Below are 25289 nucleotides of genomic sequence, written 5' to 3' on the forward strand. Positions count from 1 at the left end.
CTGAAATCTTCTGATAAATTTTGGAGTGTATTGTTTTAAGTGAAGAAAAATTAAGATAGCTGGGTTAGAGCAATTATCCAGGGAAAAGTGCCCATATTAAGCAGCCTAAGGTGAGAAGAGGAGAATGTGTTTTTCCCTGACTCTCCCACTGTTTCTCTAAACTAATCTCTTTTCAACTTGCTTGTAAGTATTTTAGGTGACATAGAGTGGGAGCTCTTCCTCTGCATCTCAAAGTTCCCCCTTGTTTGAGACCAGCCCAGACACAAAGAAAGTTTACAAGCCATTAGCGTGTTTAGAATACAGAATAATCTCTTTTCCAAGTATAGACAGAATTTTCTTATAATATTTAGTACTCTTCTTCCTGAGAAGACACAGGAAGAATGATGCCTGAGTTGAGCTGCTGAGGAGGACTCCTACCAGCACCATTCTTTGCAAATGCCGCCAGGGGGAAGTCAGAGCAAGGGAATGAAAGGCAATCAACACACCACAATGACAAACAAAGTTGTGTGTCTTTTATTTAAATAGTTACAACTGTAGCTCTGGAAAAAAGGACTGTGAGTGCCTTGTGAATGTTCCTGTGCGAGCGAAAGGATGGCGGGGCGGTTTTTATTACAATTATATACACTTTTTGTAATACCAGGGGCACCAAGGGGATCTGGGACAGACAGTGCCACATTTCAGAGTTAAACACCCTGCATATAACAAATCAAACTCTTCACACTGTGGGAAGTGGACTCTGGGCTTCCCTCCCCTGCCCTGATATTGAGTGGTATTAACCTGGCATGCTGGGCCAGCCTCCAGGCACTATCACAGGCAGATGGGAGATGAGTGGAGGCATCTGACACCCCCCTGGATCATTTTGCAGGGGTGATTTCCCCCTCTGTGTGAGGACTGAATCATGGCAGGGGTCCAGCAGCTCCAGGTACAGCTACTTGCAGACACTCAGCAACTTGCAGGGGGCACTTACTCCACAAGAACTACTTCTTCATCATTAGGACTCATGTATTTCTCTTGTCCTTCACCCATTCACTGTTAATTGAGTAAATGGAGTGTCTCTGAGAGAAACGACCTTAGAAAACTCTCCTGTAACCTTCAAATGAAACATCCTGAACCCTTGAGACTTTTCTCACTGTTTTCTTAATGCCTGTCAAACTAACATGGTGATCTTGGCTTCTTTCAAGAGACCAGCAGGCAGTAGCACAACCCTCTGGACAAGCTCCATTATGGTGACGATGCTTGCATGATTCAAGGTAGAATTACAGGGATGCTCCAAGAGTCCACTGGGTGTATTTCTTTAGTAGAGCAACACAAGCAGCCTTCTAACCCCATCCCTGCCTGGCACATCTCCAGGATTCACTCTACTGGAGCACTCTATGCCATGTACTTTGCTGAGTGGGAACTTGCTGTTTCTCTGAGACGGTGTCAGTGCCTGAAGAGTCTCGGCTTATGGACTGTCTGACAACTTTCTGACCAGCTGGGGCTTTGCTTCAGCATGCACTCAACAACATTCCTGATAACTTCCACAACTCCTTGATCTCAAGCTAATGCCAAATCCTACCCCTCTCAGTGTGACTAGGAATTTGATTAGTTGCCTCATCCACACTGGCTCTGGAAAGGGCCTTCTGAAATGTCACCGTAATGAATGGAAGTATAATGTCACCTTGTACTGGGACTAAAAGGACCTGCTGCTCCCAGAGGACATTGTATAAGGCAAGTGGTCACAGCCCTGCCAAAATGGCGGAGCTAAAATCCTTTATAGCGACTGTGGCTTTGTCACATGCTAGCTTTTGAGGGTTTGGGGGGGTGTGTGTCTGAGAAAAGAAAATCAATGCATAAGTAAGGGGGAGGGGAGCAATCTTGGGGTTAAAATATTACATGTGCTGTCAGTGGAAGCTGAAATGTGAACTTTTGGGTCCACTCGGTGTCTCTGGAGCCCAACTTCAAACAGTGATCAACACAGATGGTGAGCTAGATCACCAGGGGACAAATGCTGAGCAGAGAAGGAGCAGTGATGTCTTTGAGGTGGGGGTGAAGGATTTTCCTTTGGATGAACAGTGAATAGTGAAGGATTCTGTGCAAGCTTGAAGATTTTAAACTAATTCTGATGGAGCATTAGCTGTTCCGCTTCTCCAGTCAGCCACACACACATCTCCAGCAGCTGACTGGAGAAAATAAAGCAGAGTGTCTCCTTGCTCACTCTAAAAAGAAATGGAGTCAGACCCTGTAGAGGTCAGCTAATTCACAGACAGAGCCTGGTGGCATTCAGCCCTCCAGATGCCTAGCCAGTGAAGTGTCTTCTGTAGAAAAAGGGTGGAAAGAAAAAACAAACCCATCCCCCCGCTCCTGAAAAATGAATGTTTAACCCCAACATTACATACACATTAGCAATACTTTACACTTACAGCCCCACGCAGCCTGATAGATTCTTCACACCCTGATCGTATCTTACACGATTTTTTCTGCTGCGTGCACACACACACACACACACACACACACACACTTCTCCCTAGACAAACGTCTCTTGGGCACAGGCTGCTGTGTCGGGCTCCTCTATGGCCAGCCCTGCCCGTGGCTGGCTCCTCAGCCACCCTGCCCTGCTCCGCAGCAGTTCCTTCTCCACTGCCTCCATCTCGGATGTGGGACAAGCCTTGGTTTCATCCTGCTTGAAATACTCCCTGACAGTGCTGCGGATGGAGGCAGGGAGGATGATCTGGATGGTGTGGCTGAGCGTGTTGAAGCCCTTGCTGTGGGCTGGCGCCTGCACCATTTCCACTGGCTCATCTCCTAGCTCCTCTGGAGAGGAGGCACTTTGGGGACTTTCTCTGTACTCTGCCTCTGGGAACAAGGCCATTGGTTTGTGATGGTAGTGCCTGGAGATGGACTGCAGGACAAGGGGTGTGTTCTGCCCATAGAAAACTGTCTGGGGGATATGGACGCTCATAGTCTGCAAGCTTTTGGGCAGGCTCTGCTCCGTGCTGCTGCTGGTGTCTGCCAGGGATTTCTCCTCATCCTCTTCCACTGGAGACCCCCAGGAGCTTGCTTTATTGGAGGTCACATAAAAAGTTATCTTGGTGCGCTTCAGGCTTCCCTGGCTTGGAGGGGAAGCATCGATGCTTTTGGTTTCTATGCTCTTCATGACTTTCTCCTGGTGCTGCTTGTGGCTGATCCGTGGGGATTTCTCACTGGCTGGGCTGATACTGTGGAGCTCAGGGGTTTGTTCAAGCTCTTTGGTATAACCTGAACTCCTGAGCTCTGGGCAAGGGTCCCCCCGAGATCTCAGATCTCTCCTCTCCTCTTCCTCCTGGTCAGTGTCAGATAGAAAGCCTCTCCTCTCTCCACAGCAATGACTGTTCTCTACAGCCTGAGGCTCATGCTCATGGAAACTGTCCAGGTCGCACTTGTGTGAAGGCACTGGAGGAGTGAAGGACTTGTGCCACTCTTTTGGGGACCTCTTGGCAATCTTGGGGGACACAGCGTGAAGCCTGGCAGATGTGCTGAACATGAAGGGCAGGGATGAGATGTCTGTGGGACTAATGGCTGATGACTCTGAGCAGTAGGAGAAAGCACTGTCTAAGGAGCTGAGAGAGGAGGCAGATGGGGAGGTGGTGGTAGAGGACAGGCTAGAGAAGCTGGACCTGTTGGACGGGCTGGACTTCTGAAGGCTGAACTTCTTCAACCGAGAGCTGGTCTGAGGCGACTGCCACAAGTTCTGCCTGACCTTATTAACCCCAGGGCCTAGGCTTTCATCAGTCAGCTTCTGGCTCTCCAGCTGCAGCTGCTGCAGCCTGTGGATGCAGTCTGTGTGGCTGCATATGATGGTGGCATCACAGCTGGACTGGCGGGCCACTGTCCCATGGCTCTGAGCAGGGAGCTGGGAGCTGAGGCAGACACTGGGCTCCGAGGAGCACCGGTCCCGGCCCGGGCTGAGCGAGCGAATTGAGCCGATGGAGCAGAAGGAGCCTTCCTCTTCCAGGAGCTCGTAGCTGTCTGCACTGGTGTTCTTCTGGGCTTTGCTTTGGTAGCAGGCTGTGATCTCGCTGAACAAGTCCCAGTCTTCCTGATCCTCACCAAGGAAGAAGCTGGATGGTTCAAAAATGGCATCTGTGTCAGGTACCAGGTGGTGCTTTGGTCCTTCTGGGTCACAAGCAGAAAACTCCATCTCATCAGAGGAATAATCATGCTGAGCCAAGCCTATGCCCGGGCATAGAGAATGCAAATTAATTTGTTGTCTTTGTCTCCTAACCCCATATAGTTCCCTAAAACCAAGGTATGGAAATATTATCAAGTCCACGGGAACAAAAAGATGATCTATTACTTTCCTAGGGACCAGACCAGGACTGGGAATGACACAAAAAATTCTGGCTTGATGACCTGAGCTTTCACCACTGGCCTGTAATCATAGGATAGTTAATGGAGACAACTTGATCTCCCTCTATTCAACCACTTGGTTTAGCTCTACAGAACTAATCTGCAAGAAAAGATGGCTGAGACATGGCACTGCTACAGATATACTAAATACTTGTGATTGCTGGAATGGATCAGACAGCAGCCACAGAGAAAGACACTCATGCTTGGACACACCTGAAGGGATGAGTCTCAGCCCCTGCTTCCTGCCCGTACCAGACAGGCACAAGGAAAATCAAACCCAACTGTTTTTTCAATTTTTTTCCTTGGAAGAGACCTGAAGGGAAAGCAAACTATTCCCCATGAGGAGTTCACCTATTAAAAGATTTCACACATTTTTGGAGGATACAGTAGCACCAACTTACCCAGGGATTCCTCTGAGTTTTTGGACTTCTTTTTGTCTGGTCTTTGAAACAAGGAAGCAATGTCACCTCCAAAAATCTCTCCTGAGTTTTCAATCAGGAACTGCACTAACAAGGCCACCTGGCAAAGGCATGAATTGACAGAGTCAGTTTGATGAAAATACAGCCGGCTTTATAAAGCAAGTCAGATCACTCCCAGAATGTTCCTTTTCCTGTCAAAAGGTGGGGTTTCCTACAGAACCTTTTGCTGAAGAAGCTCTTTAGAACATGGCCATGTGTCTGTATTAACTACACCTGGAGCAAGAATGTGAGCTACATAACCTGGTACAGTGAGCCAAGTGCAGCATTCTAGCATTCTCCTTCCTATTGATAACACCTCACAAGCTACAAGCAAGCATTCCTCCCCTCTGAAGCACTGTCATCTCCACTGCTTACTTTGTCTCTGCAAGGTGGCTTCAGACTCTGATGAAGTAGCAGTGTCTTAACTCCAGCTTTCCTGTGCTTCTTTTCCCATGTAGGAAACCCATCTGGTAAAGCAACCACAGCTTTCCTTTCCACCCTGGATAAACTGAGTGGCTGGGTTCCCTTACAGCACAGGCACAGCAGGGGAGAGAAGACGCAGCCCAGAAGCCTCTGGTCCTCTGCCTTCCTTCAGTGCCCATAAAAAGCAGTAAAAGGAGAAGGCAAGTATTAGGTCAAATCCATAAAACATTACCTTTTTTGTAGACCTGCTTTCCTCTTCAGGCCCAGTGGGGCTTGGTAGCCAGAGCATGTTGGGTGCTATGCAAAGAGCCAGGTTAAAGGCATTCATCTGATTGATACCAGAATTCTGCTCAATGTGATGGAGAACTCCAAAGAGGTGCCTGAGTAGGATGAGATTGGCCTCTGGGAGTTGGTTGACAAGACTGTTTGGGGAGTGAGAACAAAGGAAAGCAGTAATGTCATAAAAATCTGCTCTTCAAATATCAGAAGTTGCTTCCCAAAGCTTTTGCCCCCTTCTGCAACCAGTTTGAGACATTCACATGTGACAATGAAGTAACACTGAGCCACTCCCCTCCATCAGCCTATGTGAGAGCCAAAACTGAGAGGAGCCATGGGCAAGAGGAGGTCTGATATCCTGCATCTCCCACGGGGTGCTGACGGACCAGTCTTGCTCAGGGCAGCAGCTTTGAGGCAGTGAAGCCCTTTCCAATGTCCCCATCACCACCTCTGCAGGGCCATTTCTTTTGCAGCCGCCAATAAGATGACCAGCTTTATGTTGTGCACATAAGAAAAAAGGTACCATTGCTCTGATTCCACTAACATTTGATGTACTCCTGGTGGCTGAATCGTCAAACTTTTTCAGTTCGCTGGCTCTGGCAATGTGAAGCGGTCATCAGAAAAGAATTCTCTAATGACATTTGTTGGAGTCAGAAATGTTAACAATGTTCATAAAACACCATTGAAAAGGAAAACGTTCAGACCAGTGACACTGGCAACCAGCAGTAGCTCTGCTGTGGACTGGAGCAGTGCCAGGAGTCACCCAGAAGCAGCAGTCTATGCTTAGGGCTGTGTTCTGCCTCTTATCCCACCAAAAGAAGCTTTTCCAAAAGCTTTTACAAACCTTTTGATAGCTTCAATCTTATGTGCTCGATTTTCCGTGTCCACAGCTTCCATCCACAGTCCGTGCATGTCTGAGGATAGAACACTGTCAGGTATATTTCGTAGAAAATCCTGAATTAAATATATATATGCAAAGCAGTCTGGTCAGTTTTGAATTCCTTGTTTTGGTTTCATGATACATACAGTCTTTGTTTATTCACATTAAGCACAAGATAAAACAAGACACAACACAAACAGGTTTCTCCCCCCCCTGCCCACCTCCACCCCACTCTCCTGGGGCTCCCCCAGCCTCTCCCCAGGAGCTGCCACAGGAGCAGACAGCCCTGCCCTGCCCTGCTCCACAGCAGGGCTCAGCTCTGCTGCAGCAGGCAAAGGACCTGTACCCAGGGCTCTGCACAGTGCTGATGAACCCCCTGCCAGCTGGGAGAACTGCTGTTTTTTCTGACCTTAACAGCTTCTAAGTCTAGCACTGGAAAGTGCCTGAATCTCCTCCCAGTCAGCTGTTTGTTGTATCAGACCAAAAAGAGCAAGAGACGGTTTTTTATACTTCAGGAGCCTGAACTGATCTGACCAAATTTAATTGCCAGTGAAAAGGACAGATTTATGATGATGATGATGATGATTATTATTATTATAACTTGGGTCTTAGTGAAAGCTGCACACCCCATCCTCTCTGCTTGGACTTGGCTGATGTTCTCCCTTTTGCTGCTGGCTGACTAGCGAGATGGTACAGGCCAGCTCCTTGAAGCATGGCCTCTCTGTAGGGGATGCAGAGCAGTTGTACTTAAATGGCACGAGTCCTCCCGTACTTCCCACAGTCTCCTCTGTGTGTCCAGGAAGGGCAAAGAGCAGCTGTGCTGCTGCCACCACAGAGCTTCATGCCCAAGTCAGTGCAGCATCTGAACTGCTCTGAACTAATCACTGTGAGATAACTTCTGCATTGACACCAGGGTTATTTTGGAAGTAACCACTCCTGTCACCTGCTGGAGGCTGTTTTGTACAGGGAGGTTCAAAGTGAAGTATTGTCTGGAAGGCCACGGCACAGGTCTGTGTGTGTGGAAACAAGCACCACTGGGTCAGGCAGGTGCCTTTGTGCACAGAGATGGATCAAGCCATCAGGTGAGAATGTGTCTTTCTGCAAAATGTTTTGTGTTCCCTCCCAGATCTTCCCTATCCACAGAGTCCTGTTGCTTCCTTGAAGTAAGGCACCATTAGCCCAGAAAGCCCAGTCACTTGGCCAGACATACCGTGATGACAGCTGCAGCCACAAAGACTGACTCTCCATCCACCTGGACATCATCTCCAGAGTTCAGCTTCTCCTTCAGCTCCTTGCAAGTCTTGGCATTGGCAGAACGTCTGAAAATGCCCCTAGTAGAGGGACCTTCATGGTACAGCAGCAGCAGCATATCCTAAGAGAAAGATTAGTTGAGCCAAATACTTTATCCTGTTGGTTTTGTGTATTAAACCTCACCTATTGTAACATAATCAGCGTCAGACCTAGTCAATACTGGGAAGAGGAAAGATATGCAAGAGATTTATCAAGACTTGAGCAGGGACATAGCCAGTGAGCAAAGCTACAGGTGCAGTTCATGTGGGGAAACTTATCCTGTGTCAAGTGTCAGCCCAGCAGACTCCTGCAGGGAGGGGGTCTCGGCTGTGCAGCACAGCACAGTCCTCTGACAGTGCCCCTTGTCAGCTCGTGGTGATCTGGATGGAGATGCCCATGGAATCAGGATGGACAGCTATGTGTGAAGTGATATGGGTTACACAGGAGAGGGATGTGCTCACCCTGGCTACTGAGCTAGGTCTGAATTGGAGTGGTCTTGTCCATCCAGTCCTGATAAATACCACAAGTGGCTTTAAACCCTGGGCTAAACATAAAAGTCCATGTCAAGGATGAACAGTACAGGCTGCTCCTTACCATGATTGGCTTGGGAAGGATCCCATCAGGACAGACAGAGGACAGTGACAGGCCAAAGAGCTTCCGTGGAGTGGTGGGGGACTGTGACGGGGGGCTGCCTGCAGGGGTGCTGGTGCTGCGGCGCAGGGCCCAGTCAATCAATGATTTCTTCCTCTTGGTGTGCTTCTGCAGTGGCTCTGAAGGAAGACAGACCTTTGTTACACCTTTGTGTTCTTCCTGCTGGCCAGAGAGTGATCTACAGCAGAGCAAGGACTTTCTGCCATGACGTATTTAGATGGTTCACTTGTTCATCTCCCCACCATCATCAAAACTCAGTCCCTGCTCTCTGTGCGATGCAGTGGCCGGCAAGCAAAGGCTCATCAAAGGACTGAAAGCTGACTCTGAACGGTTGCACTGACAAATTTAGCCCCTCTGCGACCTCCTCCGCTGTGCACACACCCATCCATCTATGAGAGGTATTCTGGGATAGGTCTGTGATGACAGGAAGAGTTTGGCACTGCCACAGAGAGCAGCAAAACCTCTGCCTGGGTGTAATGTGCTCCTGCAGCCCCTACCTCTCCTCAGCTGCACTGGAACTTGGAGCCTGGGCTTCAGGACAAACTGACACTGCTTTTCCTTTGGGAGATGGTCAAGGAAGGAAGCCTCTGTCCCATCAGCCAGGAGCGTGTTATTGTTGGTTCCTTGCTGCTGGTCAGCAGAGTCCCGGAGACAGTTCAATGCGATACTGAAAGGATGCTCGTGCCCTGTTGAGTAAAGGGTTGTGTAAAGAGCAAGTAAAGACGCAGAGCTGTGTGAAAACAACTCCAGACCTGGCAGGAGGAAACAGCCACATCCAACAGATCCCACAAGTGCAGACCCCTTTAGGGCCCCAAAATGAGTCTTCCTATGACAACATGGTCTTTGTCACTATATACTGATTAAAGATAGCTCCTGAGACCATAAAAGCCAAGTGACATCAGCCTGATGCCTCATCTCACAACACCAACAATCCCCATACCGTGGATTTTTTAAGGGAAGAGTGCAATATTTGAGGCGTTTCTCTGCCATACACACCAGTATAATTTATCACTTGTTCCTGTGGTGCTCACATTTTAGTAAAATGAGAGAGGTCTTACCAATGAGAGGGTAAGCAGGGTCATCTTTTCCTGAGATCACCCAGAGGTGGTGTTCACTTGCTCTGCCCTGGCAGTTGAGGAACAGAGAAGAGAAAAATATCAGGATGAGGGCCACAAGGTTGCACCCCACTTGGAAAGCAACACAAACCAACAAATGTGAACAGGCCAAAGAGCCAGATGTGCACAGCTCCTGACCAGGACAGCCCATGGCTGGCACAATGGTGCTCAAGATTGGTCTGACACAGAGTAGAAGGGGAAAGGCTCAGAAGAACAGACTGAGAGCCAGCAGGATAGAAGCCCACCTGATGGCTTCCCAGCCTATTTTAGCAATATGATCAACTTTCCTTGGTATTAAACTACTGGAACACTGTCACAGCTACCTGCTAAACACTGGAATGGGAAAGGATGGACCACTGCAGTGGGCAAAGCTCATCTGATGATAACATTTCCAATTGTTCAGTCTTTCAGAGATATATTAATAACCCTTTGAGAAGCTTGGCTTAATCCTAACATTGGATTGCAAGCACTGAAATCTTCTGAAACCCAAGGACTTTATTATCCAAGGTTTGAATTTAAAGTAGGCACGTAAGCATGTCTGTATTTCTAATACTTGGAACCCACAAAAATAAACTGCTTCAGAGTATTAGTGCCTTACAGGTTAGCTACAGCAAACCTAGACTTCCTGATGTCTGCCCTGTCCTGTGACTCAGGAGCTGCTGGCTGCCCTAGCTAAGATCTGTCAGATCATGCAACTGACACTTACAGGAAGTCCAAGCTGTAGAAGGGTCTTCTCCATCACATTCTCTGCAGTTTCCATATTGGACACATTGACTGAGGTAGTCTAGAAAGGGAAACAGAGAAAATATAGGAGGCTAATAAGAAGGCATGAAGTTTTGTTGCAGTTTCTTGTAGTTTGAAAACCTGGGAAAAGTGTCGCTCATCTGTCTATTGACTATCTTTGCTAAATGGTCATGGTTACAAGAATTGTACTAATTTGAACTGTGCTGGAATCATTGTTAAGGGTGATGATTATACACTGTGAAAACTGTTCTTACTACTTCATCTATCACAGGTTTATTATACCATCCAAAGATTCCTCTCAACAGAAATCCCAGAAAGAGAAGCCAGAGGCCAAGGATAATCTTAAGAATTAACTGCTCTTTGCTAAGAGTCTAGCTACCTCCTGATTTCCCAAATTAGAACTCTCTGAGGGGGATTCCAGTGGGAAGGACGCAGCTGCCCCAGATGTACACCCTCTGAAACCCTTCCAGGTGGGATCTGCATTTTAAACTGGGACAGCAGCAGCAGCCCCACAGCTCTGCATTCCCGCTCCTCCCCCACAGACCTCCATGTAGCCTTGGACTGATGAGCAGGTTCTTTACTTACAGAAGGACAGTTGTCAGCATCCAGCACAAAGATCTGAAGGGTCAGATTCTTCAGATACTCATTCTGTTTCACCTCATTAATATGCCTGAAAGCCAAAGAAAAGGGGAAGGGATAAAATTTCCCAATTAAAATTGAGAAAGACCCCAAGACTTTGATCCAAGAGGTCCATGGAGCCTGCTCTTTGGCAGGATAAGTGCTATGATTGCTTGAAACAGTAACAATAATATGCACTGTGCACAGTGCTCTTACTGCCTTTCTTAAGCCCCCAGACTAGCAAACTCCCCTTGAATGCAGACAGAAATGTCTAACATAAGATATTTCAGCATCCTTAGGATCATTACTACCTCCCACAAACGAAGAGACTTTTTCCCCTCTCTGTACCTGTATAAAAACGTCTGCCGGATGTTAGTGGAAACAACATATGAAAACACAACAAGAATCCATAACTGTATCCTCTAAACCCCAGGAAGTACAACCTTCTGTTTGAATCACCAAATATCTGAAGAATCAGTAACATATGTAACATTTCCATATCAATTAGTAAAGTCCACTTCAAGCTCCAAAGGAAAAGAAGTTTCTCCAGCAATATTATCTTCTGGAGGATATAATCTTTTCTGGACTCTTAACACCAGGTTTATTTTCACATTCATGTTTCAAAGGTGGGTTTTTCAAACAGTAGCCAGATAATGCCAGATAATGTGCTGGACATCAGAGGGCAATGTGCCACCTGGCATGAGAGATCCCTCTGAGAACTGCAGAGGAACCACCCAGGAGGAGGATGGAAGGAGGGTCACTCACCACAGTAAGGCTGACAGCCACCGTTCCTTCACGTCAGCTGAGCTGGAGATAGAAAAGGAGGCAGACCATTAAACAAGTGCTGAGTGAGCAGCAGAGTTTGGAAACTTTACCCAGTGTCATTTATATATAGCTGTAACTCAAAGTTCCTTCCTGCAAAGCCCTGGAACAAAAGCACAGTCCTTTCCTGCTTCTGTCCTATTTTAACAAATAACAAAAATAAGAATTAAAAAAATTTAAAAATAATAATAAAAAAAAAAAATCCCAGAAACTACCTGGACTGGCTTTCCTGCCAGATACTGTTCTGTGATTATGGAAATAAGTCATTTTGTGGGCTTTTTTTTTTTTTTTCTTTTCAGTGGCCTTTGATTGCAATTTTCTTTCCCTTATTAGTTCCTTCACAATATCTGCCATTCCTGGAAGCTTCTGCTGCCAACAGGGGTTACCCAGGTCTCAGTGACATGAAGGAAGTGGAACTGCTCTTGAGTTTGGACTAAGACAGGAATGGCAGCTTTCATGTCAGATCATGAATCCAGATCAGGGATATGTGTCACCCGTGAGAGACCATCCTGACCCTTGGAAACAATGATACAGCCTGAACAAAACCATGCTATGGCTGCCATTTCTATTCCACAGTCATCTAATGTATTTCTCGTCCTCCACTGAACAGGCAGAAGGGTTGTAGTAGAGTTCAGGGCCCTACAGCCTCAGTCATTCTTTCGCTTGACACACAGGAGATGTGGGCAGCTGCCAGGCTGCAGAGGGAGGTCTGATGAGATACCTGAAGGTGACAACATAGTTAGTGGTAGGCCAACCGATGACAAAGGAATTCTCAGGACCCATCTTTTTCTCTGTCACTTCATTGAGGCAGGTGCCGGTCCACACTTCACTCAGATGCACCTGCTTTTTCAGCTTCAGGCTGGAGGAGGATCTGCAATACAAATGATGGATTTCTTAGGCCAGATCCTAACGTGCAGACTTCCAGAGTTGAGCCATGCCACCTGCCAGTCATGCAGATGCAGTGACAGCAACAATCCCCCTCCACCCCAAACTAAAGGTCTGGGCATGTGGAAGCACATTTTGTAGTTGGTGGCTGCTTAGGACAAAGTGATTCACTAGAGCCACACACAGGTAGAAGGTGATTTAGGCTAATTACTCTCTGTGATAATAACCAAAGCCACCTAAGCTCTTAATTTATGTGTGACAGAAACAGCCAGAGAAGGAGCCAGTTTTCTGCCCTTACTCCTGCTCACCCTCATGGTATTTCTTTCAAACCACATAAGGGAAATGTCAAAACCAAACAGACATCCTCTTCTTTCAGGAAAATGGAGTGAAACATTAATACTGAGGAGAATTTCTGGAGGCAGGTGGGGGAGATGCCACATGCTGGATTCACATTTGTAGATTGGAGCTGTTTCGATGCCTGCTACGCCCACAAAAGGCTCAGAGCCCAGCTGCAACAGCACATGTTGGGGAGGAGTGAGTGGGAATTCCTCTTACTTGGACTTGGCGATGACCAGCACATCACTGAACAAGATCAAATGTCTTTCCTGGGTCTGCAGGCCCACAGTTAGCTGTACTCGCTCGTCCAGGACAAAAGTGGAGCCTGGGTTGCTGAACACCCCACTTGGCAGCCCATTGTCGGGGTGGGAAGAGGAAAGGGTAGTTTCCCTGGAGGAGGAAGAGAATTCACAAGACTTTCTCAAAAGCTTTTCTCAAGGGGATACATGGCAGCACTTCCCCCCTGCTCCCCACCATAAACCACAGTGTCCTGTCTCTCAGCACCTCCCTCCTGTCTCTCTGCTCCTCTCTCCTGTTGGCAGTGCTGGCACTGCAACAGGTCCCACAGTCACCTCCTGGCTCTGCCCCTGCTCTGCAGGTGGGATCGTGCTGAATTAACAAGCAGCTGAGCCTTGCTCAGAGACCATGTTCATGTTCCTGACACTGACTGAACTAGATAAACCGAGGCATGGCTTAGTCTTATGTGCACAGAGAAAGACCAGAAATCCTCCTGTCTACACACAGAAAAAAATGTGCATCCTGTCTGCAGGAAAGGACAAATGTGGAAGAGGTACTTGCCCTCCCTCCAACCCTCAGCAGTACTGCTCGAGTTTGTGGGCAGACAAAAGTCCAGACAAAAAAACCCACACATGAGCTCTAAGGGTAATATTTTTGACATTGTTACTCTTAACTGAGTTTCCACTGAACTCTTAATTGAGCTCTTTTGATTTCATGGGAACAAGGTTAAAGCCAGCCCATAGCTGCTTTTCTAAAATCACCCCTCAGTTGCAGGACCACCCACACTCCTGAATGCAGAAATTCCCTGTTGTCTCCTCATTGCTCCAAAGCCACCAGGAAGCGAATTCTTCGCCTATTCACCTGTTGCCTTTACAAGTGCTAAATCACCTTTAAACTTGATAGTAAAAGCTTGGGATGTGCATCAATTCAGCAGTGGGATCCACAGCATCCCACAGCCTCAGCAGTGGATTTCCTAAAGCTGGGGAAGTTGAACAGCTTTGTAAACACAACATCAGGATAGCAAAAAAATCCCACCAATACTCTGGTGGCCTAAGCAAAGATGGCACTGTACCAGTTCCCTCCATAGCAATCCACATGAGAAACGTTCAAAGCTTCCCTCCCTCATAAGCATATTCTCCGGCCAAATAAAGTCAAGAATTTGTTACTCTCTTTTTTTTTTTTTTTTTTTTTTTTTTTTGGAAGAGGGTGGGAGGAATGACAAAGAAGCTACATAGCTTGGTCAGGAGACAACTGAATGAAAATCAGCCCTGTTCTTTATTTTAAATGATCCTGTGAGGCTGACCCCACACTCCCGTTTCAGAACAGCAGGGTGTACCTATCAGTACCTATCAACCTGTGGTATGATATAAAAGGGAGGGCCTCAGGAGGGCTGGTCCAGATTAAAATATCAATCAGTTCAGCTTTATCATCACTTTCTTAAACAGAAAAAACCCACAAGAAACTTCAAACTGAACAAGTCCCTCAGGAAATGTTACTTGTAAGATTGCTGCCAGAGCAAGGCAGAAAGGAGTGTGGCATCTCCTTATCTGTGCTGAGCAGTTACAAGGTGTTGTGAGAGGACGAGAGGTGACCTCTACAGGACTCAGCTCCCATGAGAGGACCAAGAAGCTCATCCCACAGCTGCACTTTGTGTTTTGGCAGAAGATGTGCACCTCTGGCAGGTTTGTACCTGACTGCATTTGCTGGTGCTTCACACTGGTGGGAGCCAAGCATCAGCAGAGCACTGGGTGGCTCTGGAGTCATAGGGAACTTTTCATATCAGGGTCACCACTTAACCACCCACCCAAGCTGGCACTCAGGGAGAGCTGCTGTAACCCCGTAGGGACTTGGCTGCCCTGGGCAATGGACAGAATTAGTTTGATTTCAGTCTATAGGCAGAAAGGTGGAAAAAGGAGTCAGAAAGGTAATTCCTTTACCTGGAATGGTACCTTGACTTGCCAAGAGCTTTAGTAATGGCAGAAGGGGTAGATCGTCTCCTTTGGACTATGGGCTTCATCTTCTGCAAGACAAAAAGACATTCCAGTTAGCCTGGCCATCCTGGAAGCAGATTCACTCATTACACTCTACGAGTTCTCTTTTTATTTAGCTAACACTCATGAAACCTCAGCACAAAGACCTGTGATCTGTGCTTTCAAACACCTCCCTCCCCTTCCTTATTATTAAAACACTTGTCAGCTCTCACATTTATGTGGGGCACTCAAAACATCCCTAACTTGAAATGCTTCCAGTTTTCACAGCCAAAATTCAAAATAATGAGATGGAATTGAGTAAAGAAAAAAGCCACAGGCCAAAGGTCAAGAAAAACTTCCTACCACTCATGCCATGGAATAACTTGTTAAGGAAAGGTATAGAAATCCCATTTAAAACTGGACTGGACAAAGCTATGAACAGCATATAATAATGTAGGGAGCCACGTTTCAGGGGCTGAAGGAAAGGATGAGGTTACTTAGTAGATTTTTCTCTGTGTTATTTTTCCATGATTTATAGATGCAGAACAGACTATTAGGCTCCTCTCAAGTGGTGTAACCTCCAGGCACTTTTGTCTTTTTTAACAGCCACAGCCATCAAGTCTTACATGAGACAAAAATGAGGTGACTGCAGTGGTGAGTCCTGTGAGTTAGACGTGATGACCATCCAAGTCAACATGCAAACACGAAGGTCACAGGGCTCCATTTATTTGCTTAAGAATGTTGTGCTGGAGAAACATGACAGATTTTAGCCTGGGAGAGAAATCCGTCTGTCAGTGGCTCTTGCCCAGTAAGTATGGGAAAATCTGTCCCACAGTTCATTTCTAATTTCAGCATTTGCCTGTAGTAGAGCTTGAAGTACCAGGAAGTTTAGAGAGTGCCGAGAATTATTGGTCTTTTGACTTCTCAAAACATCAAAATATGAAATATATTAATAATAAAAGAGAACTGGATTGCTGTTTGAGGAGAGGTCCTATGGAGAAAGGCAGCTCTGTTTATTAACCATGTATTTCTCAAACTCTGCTGAATGCAGACATATTTGTTGCATGTGAGGTCACAAGTCCCATTGTACCTTATAACCACTTTAACAGGACATTTTTCTGATGTTAGAGGGATTGAAAGGCCATGAGCAAACCCATTAGAATGAGTTGGGGTGCCTGGTGTCAAGCACACTAGACCTGACTCCATGAACAGGGGGCAGGTTGGCTGTGGGGCTGGCTCAGAGCACTGCTCCTGCTCACTCAGCCTGGCTGTGAGTCTGCCTCCCGAGTTTTATGTCAGGAATCCCAAAGCAGAAAAGGAGTGCATGATCATGCAACACTCAAAGTTGGAGTGGGATTACGAGCACAATTTAATAAGACCATTTCCTAACATATGAATCTTCGTCTTCCCAGCACCAGTGGTGGTCTCCAAGCAGCTTCTCTGTGCACGTGTATATATTTAGACAGTGACAGATGGATGGCAATTTCTCCCTTGTTCCCTGACGTGACCTTGCCAAGCAAAGATCTGTCTTCGGAAGTTTCACAGAAAGAACTAAATAAAAATAACATCAGTTCAAAAATGTTTGTTTTAAAAAAAGAGTGTCCCTGCTTAAACGGAACATCTGGCTTTCAGAGGTGCCTTAATAGGAAAAAATGTTCCTACAAAACACAGTACAGCAAAGCACCCATCATGCAGCATCTCAGGGTGTGGAAAACCCCAGTGGGCTGTCATCTGCAAAGAGCACTCCAAGGAACAGCATGGCCACTGCGTGCAGCTTTGTGCCAGGGGCCTTGTAACAACATTTTGAATGGCACTATATATAAATCTTGCACATGAGTATCTTCTGTGCCCAAGAATCCTATGACACATAATAACCTCACGGAGGGTAAAGTGGTCATTTTGGCCACCTCAAAACTAGTCTCCTTGGTGGTAACATCTGACAAGGAGCACTAATGACATACGTGATGTCATTGTAGTGTAGGAGGACATCTAAAGATATCTGAGAGTCAGTAGTGGAGGATTTCTCCTCCTGACCATAAGGAATGGCTTCAGACTGTATCTGAAGAGTGGTAGCAATGCCTTTCAAGCAGCTTTACGTTTGCCTCTTTACTGCCCTTCTCCAGAGGAGCCTGGGAACCTGCTCACTAGCCTCACCTCAAGCAGGTGCAAGGACAGAACTTTGTGTTTCCAGTGAAATGCTGTGGCTACAGGACAGATTCCCTGTACTATCTCCAAATAAAATGCCAAGACCATCAGCTGCCCACAGGTCATGTTGCCTGATTCCAGGCAGGCTTCAGGCAAACCAGAGAATTACCTTCCAAGCCCTCAGCCAAAGTCTCTTTGATATGAGCCAGTCAAGCACTCTTGGTAGGACAAAACTGAGATGATGGTGACAAGATCACACAAGTGGCTTCTTACTGATGGAATGGGACACAGCTAATTGGCACAAGTTCATGGCTAATGTACTTGATTTGCATACTTAATAGAGGACTAATGAATGCTTCTGCCTCTGGCTTCAGAAGCCATGCAGAGTATACCCCAGCAGCTCCCTGCAGCCCCTCATCATGCCCCAGGATGGCCCTGGTGGGGCCTGGGGGATGGCTGGTGGTCCTGAGCTGCTGCTGCCTCTCCAGAGCATCCACTGGGGTGAAGGGGACTCCACGTTGAAGCTGGGGGGCTGTGCTCACACTAAACAAACACCCCTAACCAGGAACCCCTCAGAGTGGGACTGGGCTGTAATCCCTGTGTGGTTTCGGTGCTATGGGAACAGGGACTCGTTTACCCAACACACTCTTAAAGTGCTCGAGCACTTGCAGCCTTCTGGGCTGTGTTTGCACATTACTCATCTCTGAGCTGCTGGTTTTAGCTGTGTGTCTCTTGGCACCAGGGAGGCTGTGAGCCTCATGCCCCTCATTCCAAACCCATGTATGGCTGACACTATCGGCAGGGCTGGCCAGACTGACCTCTGTGCTTGAATGTTATTCTTCAGATAGTTAAGGTGAAAAAAAAATTCTTCACATAGTTGAACTGAAAAATATTAACACCTGCTTGGTACAGGGTGGATTTTCTTTCTGCAAATGACTGGTCAAAGCTTGCACTGTTGGTGACACCACAGTGCTTCTGTTTGGTTCAGTTCACATTCAGAAATTGAAACAATTTTTTTTTAACACTGTAATTTTTCTGCAAAGCATTAATTTCAGAAATGTGATACACTGTGTGCTCAAAACCACCATGTGCTTGCTTTGACCTGAGCACCTGCTGCAAGCTGCCAACTCGTGCCTTGTGCTGCAGGGCCCCAGCTGGTCAGACCCATCTCAGCAGGGAAACACCCCCCTGCTGCTCTTCAGCTAGAGACTGTCAGTCCTGATCCCATGCATCAGGGACCCTGCTGCTTCCAGGTCAAACGTGGGAGGCTGACAAAGCCAAGGAGCTGGTGGGCTTGGCCACCTGCAAGGCCTGGATGCAGGATCACCAGCACCCTAAGAGGTGTCAGATCTACAGGACTTGGAGTTTTGGAAATAATCCACAGGACAGAGCTGCTGTGAAGCTGCAAACCACGGGGCTGGGTGGGTAAGCTGGCATAAATCAAGGACATTTTCCAATGGAAACATGTCTGGCAGGAAGCTTTAAAATCCTGTCTGGCAGGAAGAGCTCCTTCAGAGTCCTCCCTTCATTTTACTGAGAGGCTCTGCTAAAGCAGTGCATTTTGATAAAAAGTTTGTTTTCAATTAATCTGCATTTTACAGGGTGAAAAATTCACTAACAGAAGGCTCCTGGGTAGCTCTGCTTTGGCTGTTAGGTATGTCACAACTGAAAATGAGATTGAAAAGCCAGATTGTTCAGAGCCAGTAACACCAATATTATTCTCATTTTGATGGATCTGGTGACACACTCTCTTCCTAGGAATACTCTCATCACAGTATCAGTATGTTGTGCCAGAGCAGATCACTGTTGTTAACCAGCTGACCCCAGAAAAGGCATATTTTTCAGTGGTATACTGGAACAGAGCAAAAGTTGCTGCATAAATGCAGTGCATGATTATTTACCTCCCAGGCAACATTAAAAAAATATTTAAGAATCCAGTTAAGAGTTCAGAAACAATTAACTGGTGGCTTGGATCCATCCATATGAAAACAGCTGCTGCTGCTCTTCCATCCAACAATGAGTTTACGTTAGCAGCAGCATTCCTGCAGAAATATCTTAATGAGCTGATGGGGATGCTCCTGACCCTGGTGCGGCTGGGTCTCCTTTATGTGAGCACAGGAGGTTTTTACACAGAGGTCTCACATAAATGTCCTTTCTCCTCAAATCATAAGGTACATCCCCCCAGGCATTATTGCAACATTTTCATTGCTAAAAACCAAGATAGACACAGTTCTTTCCCTGGGAGCTTATCCAAAAGCACAGACCAACAACATCTGTGGGCAGAGAGACACTTGAGAGAAGATCAAACCTCATGCAATATTATCAGGGATTCCTGATACCTAAACACTTGCCATCATCTACCTGTGCAAAGAAACAGGTCCCTTTGCTACCACAGGGGCTACAAGAATCTTTTCCACAACACAGAACTCATCCTCTCCTCAGAAGGAACAGTGTTAATGCAGTGCAGTTAATGCTATGCCAGGTGCCCTATGTCCCTTCTGTTTTCAGACTAATGCAACCCAGTGCTGATCCATCCAGCCTTGCTTCTCCACACTGCCTCATATTAGGTAAGGATGTGTGTGTCTGTCCATTTATAGTTTAACAGTTTGCCCCACTGTGCTTTGCAGAGGGTGAAAATTCAGTGCCCAGAAGAGAGGAAAAAAAATGTTGCTGCTCTACCAGCTCTTTGGTGTGAATTTTGCCAGCACAGGCGTATGGTAAAGCATTAAAGTTTCCCTTCAAATGCTAGGGAGAATCTTTAACTCTTCTGCCACTCCTTTAACCCTCTGAATTGCTTCAGATACAGAATTAGGCTAATTATTCAGAGTAGGAACTATAACATTATGTTGGGTAGCCACAGTCCAGTATTTTATTTGTGGGTACAAGTCCCTTCAGAGAGAGAGGGCAGGGTTTAACTTGAGCTCAGAGCTAAGAAACTCAGGTGTATGTTTATCTGAACTGTTCTGCACACTTTGATCTACCCATGTTGTTTCTTTCTCCCTTGATGCTAAAATGTGTCTCCAACTAAACACAAACATTTCTTAAAATATGCAGAGCCTGATGACAGTGAATCAGCTTGCAAGGACACACTTTGCAACGTTTCCTTTTGCTTCCAAGAAATGGAGCCTTGCTGGTTTATTTTAAAATGTCCCATATAAGGGGGACTGGGAGATAAAGTTCTCAGCTGCCAAAGGCCAAGTGAGTTTTCCACTGGGATGGAGCTGGGGATTAGTTTGACTCACAACTGATCTACTACACCCCACCTTTTTGCCCTGTTCCCGAGGATAACTTCTGCCTGCAGGATCTGCCTGCCTTGGGAGTCTGGAACAGCATTGGCAGCAGAGCTTTGTGCCCCCTCCCTAGGACATTCCATGGTGGAGTGAGAGATAAAGACTGATCAGTACAAGAATGAAAAAAAAATATATAAATCTTGCTATTTCCAAACCTCACTGATACCGCATTGGTGGGCAGAATCTGTAAAAATTACGGGCAACTGCTGCTGAAAAGACCCATGTAGAATTTGTTCAGCTTTTCTTGGAGGTTGAGGGTTTGGTTGCAATCAGCATTGCAACCAGGGCTGAGTAAATTTGAAATATCTGCTACCAATGGATTAGAACAGACAGCTGCTGCCTGTTGGGATTTTCCTGCAATGCTTTTTCCCATGGTGAGAAGTGCAAGAGATTCTCCCTGTATGTTCTGATGAAACTTTATAGCAGGGCTCCTTCCTTTGAACCAGTGCTGAAAGCTACTCCAGGAACCTCTCATGGGGCATTCTTGCCTTCAACAACTCTAAAGCAAACCTCTCCACAGCTCCACACACAAATATGGACTCTAACATTGAGCTGCAGAATGCTCTGGTTATGAGCATAGCATCAAACAGCTAAGGGGTGATTACCCATAAGTCATGTGGGAAATCAGTGAGGGCAGACTTTTATAAAGCCCTTTAAAATATTTAATTCAGGCTGGTACTTTGGGGTAGGTGTTTCTGTTGTAAAGTTGGATGTGTATATAATATTGGAAAGGAACTTGCTGAGTTTCACAGTATAAAAATTCATCACTGAGGCCAAAGTAAATTAAGAATCATACTCCTTTAAAAATGCAAATAAATACTTCCTTGAATTGAGCTTTGGCAAAATGAAAAGCTAGTAGAACGGCCAAACCTGAGGAACTGAAAAATGTAACACATTCCTTCGTGTCTTTAAAATAACCATCTTCTCTTCCCCTGCCTTGGTCGAAAACTCCTTCTTCTGCTGTATTCAAAATTAAAAACTCACAGATGGCTGGGTCTGCCCAACTCCAGGACTGCTCCATCCCTCCCACTGCAGGGCCCCTGAGCTGGAGGGAGGACCCAAACTGACCAGGAGCACACAAAGCACCCAGGCTTGGTGTGTGAGACTGGGAGATGTGAGCTGCACAGGCAAGAGAAAGTGGGAACTATGAGTGATTCTATTTACAATGGTTAAATAATTTTATTTGCAGCTTGGCCATGGAAAAGACCTTGAAAAGAGGCTTCTCAGTGCATCTGGATTTCATTAAGGGCTGAACATTAATTCTTTTATGCCTTATAACCATCCTGTTAGCATTTTACAGACTTGGGGTTGTCAAATGGCATTCTTGGAGCCTTCTGGCTGAAAAATGGGTTAACCAATGGCACCTCTGCTAGCACACACACCATGAAAGGCATTCTCCTCTTTCTGCTGCTTGCTCATCCCCCAGCATGAGGACGAGTAATGTACTTAATAGAAACACTGACTCTCAAACTCCTCCTCAAAACTCATGAGACATTTATGATGAATTGTAGGATTTGGTTCCACAGAATTTTACAGTTGAGGGAAATGAAAAATAGGTATCCCAGCCTCAAATGAGGATCCAAACACCATGAATTTCAGGGGATCTGCAGGTTTTTAAGTTACACGAGATGGGCAAATATAAGTAGACTTTGGCTTAAACAAAGGCACTTTTTTGCTAGCTTTTGGAGTTGAAGGAAGACATTAAGGGTTGAACAGTGAGACTGGCCAAAAGAGAGACATTGCTGAGCTGCTGGACAAAGGTCAAGAATGGAAAGGCAGGCGAGAGCAGCATTATGTGAGCTGAGCCCGTGTAAAAACAATGCGAAGGAGGGGCCCAAAAACAGAGCCTGAAGAGCTGCCAGGGGGCTGAGAAAGGGAAAGAGAGAAGCGACCCATGGAGGAGGAAGACCTCGGAGATCAAATAACCTGGAGGCCAGAGGACAGTTTGCCAAGTGAGGCTAACAAAGAAATATGAACATATTTCTTGTAGTAAAAACCTCTCACTGTGGACCAGTGCAAGTAAAGTCGTGTGGCCTTCAGGAACACACCCCACCAGAGGTCGAAAAAGATCATCAGTAGAATCAGATTATTCACACTAGTGCCTTACACGAGGATGTAATAGTTATTCCATGGGAACAACTGCTGCAAGCAATTGCAGAAACTCTCAAAGGGGCCAAGAAGAATGAGGGATTTGGGCTGAAAATGTTGTGTTCCCCTGAAGTCAATGACAAAACACCATGCTGGGCCCGGGCTGGGGTACAGCAGCAGGGACAGCAAGCGGACAGGGGCTTTTCGGACACGCATTCACTGTGCCTCTATTTCTGGTGCAGCCCAGAGGGGCAGGCTATGGAAAACTCTAAGAAACCTGCTATTTAAAGACAGCTACTCTGATTCATAGATTATTCATTTATCCCAGTGTTTCATTCTCACTTTTGCCTTAATCTCTAGAGGAATTAGTGAGGAAGTTGTATCAGCTGAACTAGGCTGAACATAGGACACGTTAGGGAGTATGGATAATGCCAAAGGCTTCCTAATCTGCCCCTTATGCCTCATTTCCCCTTATGTGGATTTAACACACATATATGTGTAAACTCATCCTTCCAGTCATGGGAGTAATTTTTGCAGTTCTTTGATAAACAATTCATAATTTGATAAAATTTTTCCAGTTTTGAGTCATTCAAAGCAGAAAACATCTGTCCTGCAAGATTCACAGGAGATCTACATAGATGGAATTTATATCTCCCACCACGTGTCTGTTAGTCCCTGTTGGTTTAATAATTTTCAGGTGGAAAATTGTCCTGAGGCTGAATAGTAGTCCTGTCATTTACTCTCCTCACGTAAGCAGGTGCACACATCTGCATTTGCGTACACACACACGCATGCACAAAGCTCTCTGGTGGATAAATTTCCCAATAAATGTGGCAGACAATTTCAAAACCAAACCAAAGCAAGCCTTTCAATAGCAAATGTGAAAAAAAAAAAAGTTTTAAATCACCAAAACATCCTGTTTTGCTTCAGTTTCTCTCTCACATGCCACTTGCTGGACTCCACCCTACCTGTTTTCAGAGGGGCTCATTAAGGACTCCGGGTTCTGGAAATTTCCACGTCCTTATCTGTCCTGCCATTTGCTCTCCATGGCATGTGAGGAGAGCAGCACCATGGAGACACGAGGAGAGGGGCTGGTCCCTTGTGCTCATGCAGTGTGAGGGGCTGTGTGCTGCTGCAGGTGGATTTGGAGATGCCAAATTTGGATCTGCTATGGTGCCACTTGCTGTTGTGGTGGCACTGGTGAGAGTGGAGGAATGAGTAACACGTGGATGAAGGTGAACAGAGCAAATACAGGAGTCTGGGGGTGTTTGTGAGGGTGGAACCATGGAGGGGTGGTGAGCCTGCAGGAAGGTGGAGCATGGTGGGCTGGTGTAAAGCTGCCCATGAGGGACCGGAAAGGATCCGCAAGAAGGATCTGTGCATCAGAGCTGCAGACCAGAACCTTCCATGGTACAAGCAGGAAAGGATCTGAGCTCCCTCATGGTTCGTCATGAAGAACAAACATCTGCAACACCTTCAGTCTAATTAAGAGAAAGCATATCAGTGGTACATTCCTCAACATCTCCCATACCCATGGAGTAACACCAGTCTGACTACAGAGATGCTCGAGTCACATTCCCTAGTTATAATCTAATAGAGCTCTAGCCCCTGGAGGTGGCTCCTCTGCAGAGACAAGGCCATGTATGTCCCATTTCTGGGGCCAGCCCTGATGAATTATCATGAACAAAGATGAAGCACCAAGAAGCACAAATGGTCCCTTCTGCAAATGCCAGCTTCACCTAGACCAGAAACACAGCGAGTGACCTATGTGTGGGTCCAGCCAGCACCTAAAGTGTAGCAGCACTTAAAGACAGGTCAAAGAATGGGACTGTGCCCAGCACTGCTGATGGAAAGACCTCAGAGAGAGCCCCTGAGGGAGGCAGAGATTGTCATTGTGTCCCCATGGCTGGTGATGCCCATCCAGACCCAGCAAATCTTTTTAAACCAGTGCACTTTAATATTTGTTTTCCTCACAAAAAGGAACTTATGTTAGTTTTTAAAACACTAGAGGACGATAAATAAACTCCCAATCAAGCTAACAGCCTCTACAGGCAGTGAGACATTGGAGAAAACTGTTTAGCAGCAAACCTTGGTGGCTGGTGGTGGGGAAGGTTTATAAGCTCTATGTACATCAAAATAGCCTCCTGACTACTTTCTCTCTGGCTTACAAACTAAACTCATCTCTTTAGGTGTGCCCTGGAGAGCACCATCCCAGGGACTGAGGACATGCACACAGGAACCTCCCTGCAGCTGGGAATGAGCTGTATCAGGTTTCAGCAAGTTGTAGGGCAGCTGCCCTAGGACCAGGAACATTACTGTTCATACACATCCCATCAGGTACCAGTGGCTTAATTAGCATAAAGTCATGCTAGACAAACTGACACCCAGGTCCATGAAGAAATCAGTGGGAAGGCTGAGGTACAGTGCCTGATGCTGCTTTATGCATCCCAAGAAACCCAGTCCCTGTAAGAGTGCTGTGCTCCTGCGGAGCAGGTGTCCCTGGCCCTGCTGTTCTGGATGTGACAATGAGGCAAAGCACAAACTGTGGCAGGTCCTCGTTTTCCATCTCAGCAGGTAAGGCAGGACTGGAACGTCACTGCACCGCTTTGCCTGGGTTACGCAGAGGCATCAGCAGACAGGCTGGTTTGGAAAAGAACACTAAGGAACGTTCTGACTGCAGGAGAAGATGGGAA

The 25289-nt window shown here is 46.5% G+C and overlaps 1 protein-coding gene across 1 annotated transcript; it reads right to left on the reverse strand.

Moving 5' to 3' along the window:
- Positions 1–497: 497 nt before the first annotated feature.
- LOC139802323 (rho GTPase-activating protein 20-like) lies at positions 498–25270 on the reverse strand. Its single transcript, XM_071757395.1, has 15 exons — positions 25140–25270; positions 15041–15123; positions 13086–13256; positions 12367–12516; positions 11589–11630; positions 10791–10875; positions 10168–10245; positions 9405–9471; positions 8844–9032; positions 8290–8465; positions 7616–7777; positions 6370–6479; positions 5482–5671; positions 4770–4887; positions 498–4191 (listed from the first exon to the last, which is right to left on the reverse strand). Exons 2-15 carry the CDS (start codon positions 15118–15120, stop codon positions 2507–2509), a joined length of 3303 nt encoding a protein of 1100 aa, XP_071613496.1. The 5' UTR covers positions 15121–15123; positions 25140–25270; the 3' UTR covers positions 498–2506.
- Between the last annotated feature and the right edge of the window lie 19 nt (positions 25271–25289).

The sequence above is a fragment of the Heliangelus exortis genome, chromosome 14 (genome assembly GCF_036169615.1).
Source record: "Heliangelus exortis chromosome 14, bHelExo1.hap1, whole genome shotgun sequence".
NCBI classification, from domain to species: Eukaryota; Metazoa; Chordata; class Aves; order Apodiformes; family Trochilidae; genus Heliangelus; species Heliangelus exortis.